Consider the following 13616-nt stretch of genomic DNA (forward strand, 5'->3'; position numbering starts at 1 on the left):
CGCAGGCTCCGCTGCACCGATTTACCGCGGCCTTGCCACTACACGGCGCACGCGTAACGTGCTTCACATACTGATTTAGTTTATTGCTATTTTCATTCAATGTAGAGTAATAAAAGTATCTTTTACTAGCGGTCCGCCCCGGCTTCGCCCGTGGTACATATTTACGTTTTCTCTACATAAGAACCATCGTCGTACTTCAAGGAATATAATAAAAAAAGAATTATCGAAATCGGTTCAGCTGTTCTCAAGTTATGCGCTTACCAACACATTTTGGGATTCATTTTTATATATAAAGAAGAAGAAGAAGAAGATATGTAAACAAAATCTATAACATTTTATGCATGTAAACTTTTAGAAGTGTTGTTGTCTTTATTTTTAAGAAGATTTCGCCATATAGTAGGTGCCACTGCTTCGGAATGTCGCTTTTATCGAAAGGAATCGGCAGAAAAATAGAATTGTGTTTACTTCTGTGGTTTTAAGATTTCTACGTTGGTATATAACTTTCATTCAATCGTTTTGTCTTTGAAACAGAATTTGCATACATACACATTTGGAATTAAGTGCTAGTTTGTTAAAATATCCATTTAATAAAATAAAATTATTGCTCATTATTTGTTCATTTTATGGTATTCCCGATAACAATCTACATTCTATAACATTATTTGAATACAAGTATTGGCTGCCGCTATTAAAACAATAATGATAAGGAATTAATACCTTATGTGTAACTATAGCTTAGCGCCCGCGGCTTCGCCCGCTTTATCTAAAACCTAATAAATTATGTACCTACTAAAAACTTCCTCTTGAATCAATCTATCTATTAAAAAAAACCGCATAAAAATCCGTTTCGTAGTTTTAAAGATTTAAGCATACAGAGAAAGCGACTTTGTTTTATACTATGTAGTGATTACTAATACATTGTTATTAAAACATGGACATTTCAAATATCACCTCAATAAAGTGAAGTGGCTTTACCGGAAAATCGATGGCAAATCAATTATTTAACGTACGATTTAAATAACATTTAGAATGTGTTTATTAGTACAACTGTATTATTGATTAAATTGGAACATAATTCTCAATTTCGCGCAGTTACAAAAAACTAGGTACATATCAAAAATCAAAATATACATATGTAATAGGTATAGATATTATAGGGTAGGAAATTTATTTTTCAGGAATTTTAAGATTGTAATCTGTATGACTTCCTCCCAGGTGCCGAAGAAGTCTACCCTAGTTTTATATAAAAAAATAAACATTAAAGGAAAGTTCAATCATGAAGCCTGAAGGCATGAATATCTTATGAGGTGTCAAGCGACCCAAGGTCCTGGCGGTAAGAGTGACCGCCCTTGACTCATTTCCACCGACCCTGATGTCATCCTCTAATTGCCGGCAGTGTTTATCAACATATTCGTAGGGAGCACTTTCAGGGTTGTCCGCTGAAACTGTTTGTTTTCTTTGTTAGGGGTGGCGACTGATGGATTTTAGTACTTTTTAGAAAACACACACTGACCGCATAGAGTTCTCTAACTTTTATAAAGTACCTAAGTAGAAAGCATCTTATGCGCAAAAGAAATAAAATAATAAACTATAAAACAGATTATGCAGGGATGAAAGTGATATTCTTTCAGCTAAAAGGAGGACCTTTGATCAGTGTAAACTAATGTTAATTTACCAGTCTTTAACAGAATGTTATTCACACAACACACAAGTATAAAGCAGTTCTTAAAAACTATTACGTAGAACTCGATACCCTTGCTTACATATCTTGTTTCATATTTCTGTACCGTTCAAAACGAGAATTCAGTTTCAGTTCAGCCCTAATTAAAAGAGCGTCTGGCGACCCTGCCCTGCATCGCCAGCATTGTGCAATTTGCACTCGCCGCCGCGTGCAATCACGATCACTCACATGTGATGTGATTCAATAAACATAGGAATATTCATCTTGCAGCGCGTTGGTATGTGGTAGTAGCACAGTATTACCATTATTTCCTACAGTAGTGCGACGAATGTACTTGTGCAGAGAAACGGAGGGGAACCGGCGGGGGTCGGGCGACGCGGGCCGCGTAAAGCAAACACGCTTAGTTTGCTTTACCTAGCGCGAAAGGATGACGCAGTCGTATTTTTTGAATAATAATTTTATTATACATAGGTACTTACATATTCTATTATGGCGCGCACAAACTGTTCGGTTTACGGATGTAAATCTACTTTGAATTCCAGAGGGAAACAATATTTCAGAAATATTGTATTAATTGTATCTGTTGAATTTAAATCAAAGCTATGTTATGCTATATAGCTTATGTTGTCCTCATTATTTTCTAATCAGATTGTACATCCCAATGCGAATGCATTACTTAGTTAAATGTTATAATATACAATTAAGAACATCCAAAAATAAAGTGTCCACGTAAATAATATTTAGCAGTGCAATATCTGTAATTATATATTTATGAACAAATAATTACATCAGATTTAATAATCGCAATTATTTTGAATGTACATATGAATAAAGATTTCATCATAATATTAATAATCACAATTGTTTTATTTCCCATTTGTTGCAACCCTAGCGTATTTTCGTGTGGCAGCGTCATTACCTACGCTGGCGGCGGCATCGCGCGACATCAAAGGCGATTCCTTACTGTAGGAAATAATGGTAATACTGTGGTAGTAGCTAGGAATGTAAGCCACGTAGGTAGTCTACGGGTTACGCATCTACGAGAAAATCATGTCTAAATGAACGCTACAACCTACACATTTTATATCTTAAATATTTTACCAAGGCAAAATTGGGTAAGGATTTTCTTTATAAATACTTATACTATTATGTATTTATTCATTCATTCATTCATATGAGGTAATCTATTTTGCTTCTTTCGGTTGGTCCGTAATGTTATGCAAAAATATTGTTTAATTTTTCTTTTCAGCTTCAGGAATTTTAGTTGCGACTATCAACGGCCCCATACTTCCATATCAAAAGAAATACTCAAATAATCCGTCAATGTTACATTAAACAAAAATATACAACTTTGCGAGTCAAAATTAATTCAAAGAATCTGTTTAAACAAAACCGTCAAAGAAAATATGCGATGCAATGCATACGATAAACAAAAAGCAATCGTATCAGAAATAAATCAGCCGGAGCGGGGTGATTCACGAACACTCGCTCAATGGGAGATATTCCTCTCTATAAACAGTATTTATATCCATCCGCAAATAGATTCAATAATTCTCTGAGGAAGGTCGTAAAGTTTAAATATTTAGTTGTGTTCCGACACGATGTAATACCTGCTTGCACGTGATTGGGTTTTAGCCCAAAATAATGCAAATTATTGGGCTTTCGTTATTTTAAGTACGCGACTGTAATATTTAAAAAAAGGTAAAGCCGCAGGGGTCTCTGAAAATCAGCACTGTATTTGTGGTGCAGTAAGTCTTTAGAAATTGGAACCGATGGGTTCAAATTTTTTAGCTCTCAATTATTATTTACTCTTAACTTTTATACTATTTCTATTATTCAATTTGTTTCCTACACAATATATCGAGTGAGGTATCAAGGCAGAGGATTTTTAAAATTGATTACAAATAAAAATTTCATGAGTAATTCATCAAAATAATATAAATTTTACAGTTCTCAAATATATCGCATAGGTCATCAATTGACAAAAATATAGATATTTTGTACTTACAATTAATATAACACGGAAAACATAAATCAATGTTACCTACACGCTAAAGTACTGAAATTACACATCCTTTGAATGCATTTCATTATTACTTCAGTCAATAGCGCTGGTTCACAAATCAATAAACTGAAGGTCACTTTAATTAATGGTTTTAATATTTTCTGAACGTACAATCAAAGGAAAATCTGTTTCAATTAAGTTATTGGTTTTATTGCAATATTTAAAGGTTAATTATGTATAAGTAGTTTTATTTGAAATAAAAATATGTAATACGGAATATAGAAAATATATATAAAATAAAAAATATATATATAATAAAAATGTATATAATAAATATATATAATTTAATAATAAATATATAATATGTAGTTAATATGTTGTGCTTTTTCTTAACAAAAAATATAAGGAGGACTGAACGTATTAAACGGTAGGTATGGTTTGGTACAAGTAAGAACATTTTTATACGGAAAAACAGAATCATGTTTTGCTCTACCATGGGGTTTGAACCCGGACTAACTATTTTAGCTCTACCTGTGTGAAAACTGAAAAGCCTTGCTTCCACCGGCCGTACGTGTTTGCCGTCAATTCTCTTGATCACAAACGAAATATTTGTTTTGAATTTTACGAAGTATTTATCTGTTAGTCTTCTGATGTAAACAGTTTCATTCCATTCAACTTAAAAACGAAAAATTGTCAGTCTCTTGTAATAAATAGATCTTCATCATTCATGAATCGTGTTTCAGTATGTTTAACGGTTATTTTCGTAACACTCTTGTGGTCAGTTTCAAGTAAACAATTTATTGTTTCCCCAGTGATATAATGCAATGGACCAATGGCCCAGATTACGGCAATATCGGACAAAGAGAAGTCTGTGCGCTGCTAGTTTTTGTGGAGAGAAAGCGTTGGGCCGCTGCCGTAGGGCGTACTGCATCCTCTGTGTATCTTTGAGCATGTGATTTGATTATTATGTTCAATAAGATATTACTATTTATTGTTTTCTTGGCCATAAGTAGAGCGCGCTTTGTAACGTAGTACATATAAACTTTGTACTGAGAATGGAATGTTTCCATTATTTTAAAATTATAAATTATATATCTATTTATGTTTGTTCTAGGAATAGTATTCTAATATCATGATTAATAAATGATTTTAATAAATATTGAATATTTGAATAGCTCTTGTATTTTGGATTTTTTTGTTTATGTTCCGATACGTCATAGGATCTAGACATAGTGTGAAACGTGATTACTGATTGTAATATTATCTACACTTGTCATGGCGTGAGTTTCAATGAGGCTCTATCACAGGCTTAATATCTGAGGAAGCCATATTATTTACAGGTAAAGAATCCCTTCTTGGTGTTAACACTTATAAATTCAGCTTGGCAATGCCCTGTTGTTTTTTGCAGCACTACACAATACAACATCAGTCTACACAATAACATACAAATATACGTATAAGTTTGAATGACCACATCACAAGCATTGCCTATGTTACGATGTATAAAAATAAAAATCAATTGCGATCTACACAATAGAACTCAATACTGAATACAATACATATTATAAGAAAAGAAGGTGGTGTACGATCAGAAGTTTTTTTTTATTCATTTTTTTTCACTTATTGTTCAGTTTCAAAATTCATGTCAATAATTTTAAAATCGTTTTGTAAAGACCAAATAGATTTCGTATAATTTTTTTTACTAAGATGTTAATTTTATTATAATAACTTTGATTTAGGCTTTAATAGTTAATCTTTGAGTCAATCCTTTGTTTTTTAATCAGACCAGAAGAGTAGACAGCGATCAGACAAAAAGAAACAGACATGACGAAATAAGTAGTAAATTTAAATCGCTCATTTACTGGCCATGATAATGGAAAGGCGGCGGCGGGAGGTCGAGCCTCCGGCTTGATTCCGGCGAAGTCGAGAGAAAGTCGTATATCATATTATGTCACGGATTATGCAAGTGTCAATATTGCCGCCATTTTGTTTCAATTAGCGGGTCGTTGACCGATACATTTGCACTTGAGATTAGCGGTAGCAGTTGTTTGTTATCTTTTGTCTATGTTCTACAAAGGTTCTACATAGTTTATGCAATACTTTGTACTTATCGTATATATTATACATATATTAAACATTAAATTTTGTTTGGGCAGAACAAAGATGCACGTGGGCAGCTCTCTGCTCTATTGTCATGAGTCATGGTATTTTTTAACTTTACGTTTGTAACTTCCGGGAACATAAACATCATTTGTTTTTTCAAAAAAAAAACAATATTGATATAAAACAAATACCTACACATCGGTGTAATTCATGAAAATGTTTTCCTTGAAAAATATTTTTAAAAAAAGCAAATTAACAAAGTTCAAAACGTGATCAGACCTCAGATAGCTAATTGTAACACAAATAGAACAGCAAGACAAACGGCATTAATAACTTTGGTCATTAGCAGTCGTTATTTAGAACCAGTTCTGATGCGATACGAATCCATTTCTTAGATATTCGTCAAGGCGGTGTCCTTACAAACCATTCAAATATAATTTGATGTGACTAAACTAGACTTGTTTTGCGAAAACTACTAACCGATGTCTTAAATTTAGAAGTAAAATATATTTAAAAGCAATTTTTTTTTGGACATCACAGAAAAAGCTGCTTGAACTTTTTGCTTGAGAAAACCTAAACAAGATAATCCGACACGACTATTTTATGAGGTACAAATTAAATTAGCATTGAAATCAGAGCTCTCTTTTTATTTAGTTTAGCCTAGGCTCTAGGGAGTCCATGTTGTTTAGACAGTATAGTTATTTTATTTAATTTATTATTTCAGGGTTTAAATATGACATAGTTATTATTGCATAATGGTTTGGGTTTCTGCAGATCCATACGTTAGGTCAGAAACATTTTCAAGGCTATGGTAATGAATCTATCAGCCTTTTTATTGAATTTCTGAAAGATAAAAACAATCCATCAATATTAATACGTTTGAATTTATTCATTATTGAATGTTATAAATTTAATAAAAATGAAATCAATCAATTTATTTCTGAACTTTCGATGGGTAACTGAAAGACGCGAGACTGGCAATATTGGCTCAGGTGTTGGGCGTCAGATAGTTTTAAATAAGCAACAGATGTTATGTTTTCGATGTAAATTCATTATAAGACATTGCAGGTTCAATATAAAGAATATTCTAGACATGATTCCAACGCTACGTTGATTATTAATTTGTAGATCGTTATGTCCTTTAACTACCTATTTCGTTTGTTTTTGTAGAGCGAAATAACACTGCGTTTATGTTTAGATATAATTTATTCAGATTGACCGTATGTTTTTATATTCTCTCATACACAGTGAGATTAATTATCTAAACGGGTAAATCCAGATTTTGACACGAATGAGAATTAAAACCTGTCATTCGGAGACATTATTGGCAACTCTGGGACCTGGGTCCCACTGGGACTTATAAACGTGATCTAAAAATTAAAAATTTAATATGAAATTTTTATTTATCTAAATAGATAAGGTACCAATTTAATAGCCATTATGAATAAATCATTTTAAATAAGTTTAAGCACAGTTATCAATTTTGGGAAACCTCTTTTTGATCCAGTTAACTACTAGTGAAGTCCCATGTCCCCAAGTGGGGTAAGGGGCAGATGCATTAATGATTAAACATATGTTTCACTGAACGATTTTCTTTAGGAATTATTTTAGGAACAAGTAGGTGATCAGCCTTCTGTGTCCTACCAGACCAAGACTTTTTGAAGTGAAACTTTTTTATCGGGGTTGGAAAAAAATTTATTGTAACATTTTTTCGTTACACGTGACATTTTTCCATTACGCGCCATCTTTTTCTTATCCCTACCACGCGTGATTCGACGTATTTCTGTAAAGTTGCATATAGTAAATTATTTTTTGAAAAATAAGGTCATAAAGAAGTTTCACTTCTTACGTGTGTACACTAGTACACGCACACATTTTTATTCTTCGTCTCTACCGGCAATCGAACCCAGGGCCCCTTGGTGTTACGCTCACGCGTCAACCACTGTACAGAGGAGGCGGTCATCATCCAGTTACTAAGTCAGTTTAAAATATAAGTATGCCCTAGTTTGATGTACCATTAATTTTAATAACTTTTAAATACCCTTGTCTTGTCCCCTCAAAATATGTAATTAACTCGAAACACTTATGACACATAACCATCAATTCAAAGAATTACTTACAAATTAATTCATAATATCAGGTGACGCGAGTATTCTGTAAAGGTCAATTGAAATTTCCGAATAGTAGTTGTTCACTACGATAAATTATAAGCTTGTCTGTCCGTCGATATGTAGCAATTTATAAAAATAATTACAGAATCGTTAATCGTTTGGTCGGTAGATTTAAATCTATACGATAGGTCTATACGTTGAGTTTAAACTCAATCTGTAATTATTGTAATGAGTTTGAAGGACCCTAATTTAATAATTTAAGCAATATCCGTAGGTAAGTTATCCTATGTACCGATGTTGTAATAGTTTATGATTGTCCTCGTTTATCGGTTTTAACATATTTAACATATGAAATGCGTGACTAAAATATCGGAACTCGGAAGTATCAAATCAAATATATATTATGTATTTTGGATAATATTATCTCTGTTTTATGTCTTAACAATTTCCTGATGACCTTATTAATCAGACTTTAGATTGTATACGTCACTTGAACCGGGGGTGGGTAATTATTATAACATTACAGGTGTTGCCTGTCCCCGTCTGTCGCAACTAGGTCAGGGACACGATAATGGACTCTGTTAGGTGATAGGAATTAGGTATCTAGGTTACTGGGATGTATTGTCTGGATTTCAGTGACGTCACTATGTACTTAGGTAGATGGTTAACTGGTTGTCGTTTATATACGCTTGGAAACTAAATGGTAACAGTCCGCACTTTAGCTTTAATTTTACCTCGTGACTTAATACAAATAAAACTCGATCGGGTCGTCAAATTTTGCAATTTATGCATGTAGGTACCTTTTTAGGGTTCCGTAGCCAAAATGGCAAAAACGGAACCCTTATAGTTTCGTCATGTCCGTCTGTCCGTCTGTCCGTCTGTCCGTCTGTCACAGCCGATTTACTCGGAAACTATAAGTACTACAGTGATGAAATTTGATGGGAATATGTGTTGTATGAACCGCTACAAAAATATGACACTAAATAGTAAAAAAAAGAATTGGGGGTGGGGCCCCCCATACATGTAACTGAGGGATGAAATTTTTTTTTTCGATGTACATACCCGTGTGGGGTATCAATGGAAAGGTCTTTTAAAATGATATAAAGTTTTCTAAAAAACATTTTTCTTAAAGTGAACGGTTTTTGAGATATCAGCTCTCAAAGTCGTAAAAAGTATGTCCCCCCCCCTCTATTTTTATAACTACGGGGTATAAAATTCTAAAAAAAATAGAGGTGATGCATGCTAATTAACTCTTTCAACGATTTTTGGTTTGATCAAAGTATCTCTTATAGTTTTTGAGATAGGTTGATTTAACTGTAATTTATTATATTTGCTGCTACGGAACCTTTTGTGCGCGAGCCCGACTCGCACTTGGCCGGTTTTATTTATTTCTGAATCTGCATTCTCTCGTACTTTTTAATGATAAATACGCCAGTTTTTGAAATTTTCATAATTTCTACCATTTTTTTAGGTTTTGTATAACGAAGTTTACTAATAAATCCGTGTTAATATCACGTAAGAAATAAGCTGGTAAGTAATGACTTCCTTCCTTTTCTCCGGTCACGTGGCGCGTCGCGGGTTTTACATAGGTAGTTCAACATTCGTATAGCAGTCCGTGAACAATAAGCCTATTATAAACTTAAGCGATTAGTGCAGTGGGTTCAAGGAAATTTTTAGCGCAAAAATTAGCGACTCGACTTTTTGAACACTCGCAAGGTCGCGAGGTGAGTGCCATAAATTATAAGGTGGGATTATGATAGTGGTAGCCGGTAGGGTAATTAACTTATCGGAAAAAAAATCCTTTTAAAATATTTATAAGGAATTTTTCTTATTAGTCAATACGTAGGTTAATCTAACTTTACAGACTTTTCAATTACGGAAGCAATTATATTATGAAAAAAGGTACATAATATATTTTATTCTAAGTTACATATTTATTTACATAGGTAGGTACCTATGTTATTAGTTATTACTTATTTATACCTTATCTTGTTTTTGTAAAGTTTAATATATGTTTTGAATATTCAAGTTAATTTAGTAACTAAGAAACTATAGAGTTGTACCTGAATCTCTGGTTAATATTATTTTATATTACAGGTAGGATGATAGGTTCCTACCAACATATATTTAACACGTATATGAAATGTCTTGATACCTACAAGGATTAGTTACGACTTAATTATTATGACGAGACTTTGGAAAAACCTTAGGTATGTCGGTGAACGATAAATTAGTTTTATTTTCCTTTATAAAAGATTTAAACTTCAAATATAAAATTAAATTAACAAACTAACGATGATTATTATTTAAGTAAAGCTCTACATTTTTTCCATATTGCATTATTTTATTACAGATAGATAAAATAATGCAAAACATAAAAGTAATAAACTTAATGCTTTTTATAACTATGTAGGTACTTACGTAATTATTTTGCACATTATAAGTAATAAATAGTGATTTCATTTTATAGCTTTAAAAATAGTTACTTATTTCACAGGAGTAATCGAATAGAGAGTAAGTTCAATTGTGTCGCTTTACTACGTTACTTAAAGGAAGTGTGTTATTCAATAAATATTACTTATGAATCGTCATAATTATAAGAGAATTTTTCTTTATAAAGAAATATCTTTTAATTAAAAAAGTAATAAGTAGAATTATAGTAATTAGTTGTAGAAATTGCAGTTGATTGTTTCAACGTTTGAATATCTATTATGTATATTTCCATTTTATGATAGAGGCATTGCAATTAACACCACAATAAATGTAAGATGAATGTTCTAATTACTTCGAAAGATATTAGCATGATTTTATGAGCTACTTAAAACAATGCCTTCTTCCGAAGGCTTGTTTTTATTTATCCATAATTTAAAGTATCATTTATTTTCAGATATAGTTAGTTAGATTCTAATAAAGAAGAAGAAAATCTATTATTTAATATGTCTAATGTCTATTTATAAGCCTTATTTTCTCCCCGCTCTATGTAGAGTTGGGACTCTCTTTTTACTATGGTTAGGAATAGGAACAGCCAGTGGAAACATATCATTGTTTAATATTTTATTTGGGTTAATGACACTATTACAGTTTACGTGCTATTACTTTTCATAAAATTTGTACGAAGTTCATTTCTGGACTTTTCCGTACTTGTCCAATGTGTAGTGCGAGGAATGAATGAACACGAAGGGCACGAGATATACATTAAGTACATAGGTATATTACCTATATCCGTAATTTAAATTTTATGTATGTTTTAGAATGTGCAATTATATTGAATCAGATTCAGTTCTTAATCTGCAGTAAGGAATCAGTAATAAAATAGAGTTAAGTACAGTCATTTGGTAGTTTGAGGATTAATGAAAGAGTTCTTCTCAGTCCATAATATGTTCATTGGTAGGTTGAAAGTTTTTTGTAGGCTTAAAGGAAAAGTTTTGTGTTGGTTACAAAACTCGTACTTTTTATTTGCTTGTCACACTTACTTACTAATCTTATTATTTAAACTATTCAGGCATGCTAATCATATAGGACCTTAGTAGATAAAGTAATAGGTATGCGCATTTTTCACGACGTTAAAGACAAGAATTTTTAAAGCGATATTCTAAGTAAGAAAGTACTGAGTTTATATTTTCCTAATTCTACAAAATTCTAAAGTTCGAAGTGAATTTAAAGTTTGCCGTGCAAAATGTGATGAATTACGCTGTTGCAAATTAAAAATATCGCTACTCTGTTTAGTGAATTTTGTTCGTATTCATAAGAATATCAGTTTGCAAAGCTAAGTAGAAACAAAAATCCTTACTTCATGACCAGGGAATCCTGGTTATCTGATATATGCTAAGCTAATCAATGAAACAATAGTAATAATTTCTTATTAATACAGGTGTTTCGAATATATTCATTTAACATCGTGAGCAACTAACAGATAAACTTAAACCATATGTGTATTGTGTACCTTTTCCATTCAAATGAGTCCTGAGTCGGGCCAACTCTCTGGAGCGACTCCTGCTCCTGCGGTGGGCCGCTATACTCCTCGGTGATCGGGCCATCTCACTCATTCACTCACAACTCACAACTCACATCGCACTAAACTCACGATGTCGTAAAACTTAAATTCGTAAGGCACGAGCGTCGCGGTGAAGGCACGGGGAGGGACTGAGCGCCTCTCACCTTGCCTCCTGCCTGATAACTCATGATAACATTAACTGAAATGCATTTGCATATACGCGGGATTACCTACGCGTTTGTTTTTGTTTATCTGTCGCGGCGTTTGTTTGTTTATGTTGATTTTTATTTGCATGTATTAACTATCTTGAACTTGGGTATGCGAAATCTTGATAGACACGAGTGTTAGACTTTTATCTGGTATCTTTTTATTATGTTAATTTTTTTAATTGTCTGTAGGTAGATATTTTTTTTATATCCATACTTTCATACTAATATTATAAATGCGAAAGTAACTCTGTCTGTCTGTCTGTTACTCAATCACGCCTAAACTACTGAACCAATTTTCATGAAATTTGTTATGGAGATATTTTGATACCCGAGAAAGGACATAGGCTACTTTTTATCCCGGGAAAATGACGCAACCCCGGAAATCCCACGGGAACGGGAACTATGCGGGTTTTTCTTTGACTGCGCGAGCGAAGCCGCGGGCGGAAACCTAGTTACCTATATCGAAAACTACGGTAATATTTTGATAAATTGTCATATAAAATAGGATAGTTGTATAGGTAGTTTATTATTTTTTACAGGTTTTTTAATATATTGTACCTTTAAACATACTTATTTAGAAATCGATAAAAATATAAAATAGAAATAGAACTCTACTTACGTAGTTATGTTCGTAAAACGAAAATTAGAAATTAGGTTCAACAATAATTATGTATGAAGATGTATTGGACTTGTTTTACTTATTAATTTTTATATAAACACATACCTATTAAATTTTTTTCATAACATGTATATAGGCATACAAATGTTAAGTATTTATACGAGGAATAGGTATCCATATATTCAATTCTTCGGCTAATGTAGAGTCAGTTACTATGGAGAGATCCACATTTATAAAGATACCCTTATTATTATTACTGACAGAACTTAAACGGCTTGTTTTTAACTTTTAATACCTTATGTGTGTGTGTAGGTACATATATGTAAAGTAAATATAAATTAGCTTGTAATATGTTTCCGCGGCAAATCGTTTAGCGAAGGTACACGCGTGGAAAACTTCAAAACAAACACGCTCTGAATCGATGAGGTAACTCCAAAAATAAATCGAGCATATGAAATCATCTATTAACTGACAATTACAAAGTCGTTGCGATAATTAACGGAATTGCAACCTTGATCTTTACGATTGAAAGATTTCATTATACGTGCTCTGGTTTTACGTAGCAAATGTAGGTACCTACCTAATATAGAGGATATCTTAGCTATAAAATGTATAGTTTTATTTTTTTATTTTTTACACTAGATATTTAATAATTCTTCGTAACTAGTATATGAAGATAGACAAATATTTTGTTAAAAAAAATCGTAACGTTAGTAATCGAAGAAGGAAAATTTATCTTTTGAAACTTGAAAGTGAAGCTGTTCAACATAATTGGAATTTGATCACGATGCGGGACTCGAACCTGCATCCTTTAGAATAGATTTTCTATACTTATCACATGATTATTCATAGAATACTTTTATTATAGGACTATCTAATATTAAAAACTAGCCG

General features: G+C 32.4%; 1 protein-coding gene across 1 annotated transcript in view; it reads right to left on the reverse strand.

Moving 5' to 3' along the window:
* The window catches only part of LOC149902086 (phosphatidylcholine:ceramide cholinephosphotransferase 2-like), a 92039-nt gene extending 79995 nt beyond the window's left edge, over nt 1-12044 (reverse strand). The window contains exon 1 of the mRNA XM_090110331.1: nt 11844-12044. Within this exon, the coding sequence (XP_089966457.1) occupies nt 11844-11946 (103 nt within the window). The 5' untranslated portion in view covers nt 11947-12044. The remainder of the gene's footprint in view (nt 1-11843) is intronic.
* Between the last annotated feature and the right edge of the window lie 1572 nt (nt 12045-13616).

Source organism: Colias eurytheme, chromosome 15 (assembly GCF_061535395.1).
Source record: "Colias eurytheme isolate Ceu_HAF_F1 chromosome 15, ilColEury1 Martin Lab GWU primary, whole genome shotgun sequence".
Taxonomy (NCBI): Eukaryota; Metazoa; Arthropoda; class Insecta; order Lepidoptera; family Pieridae; genus Colias; species Colias eurytheme.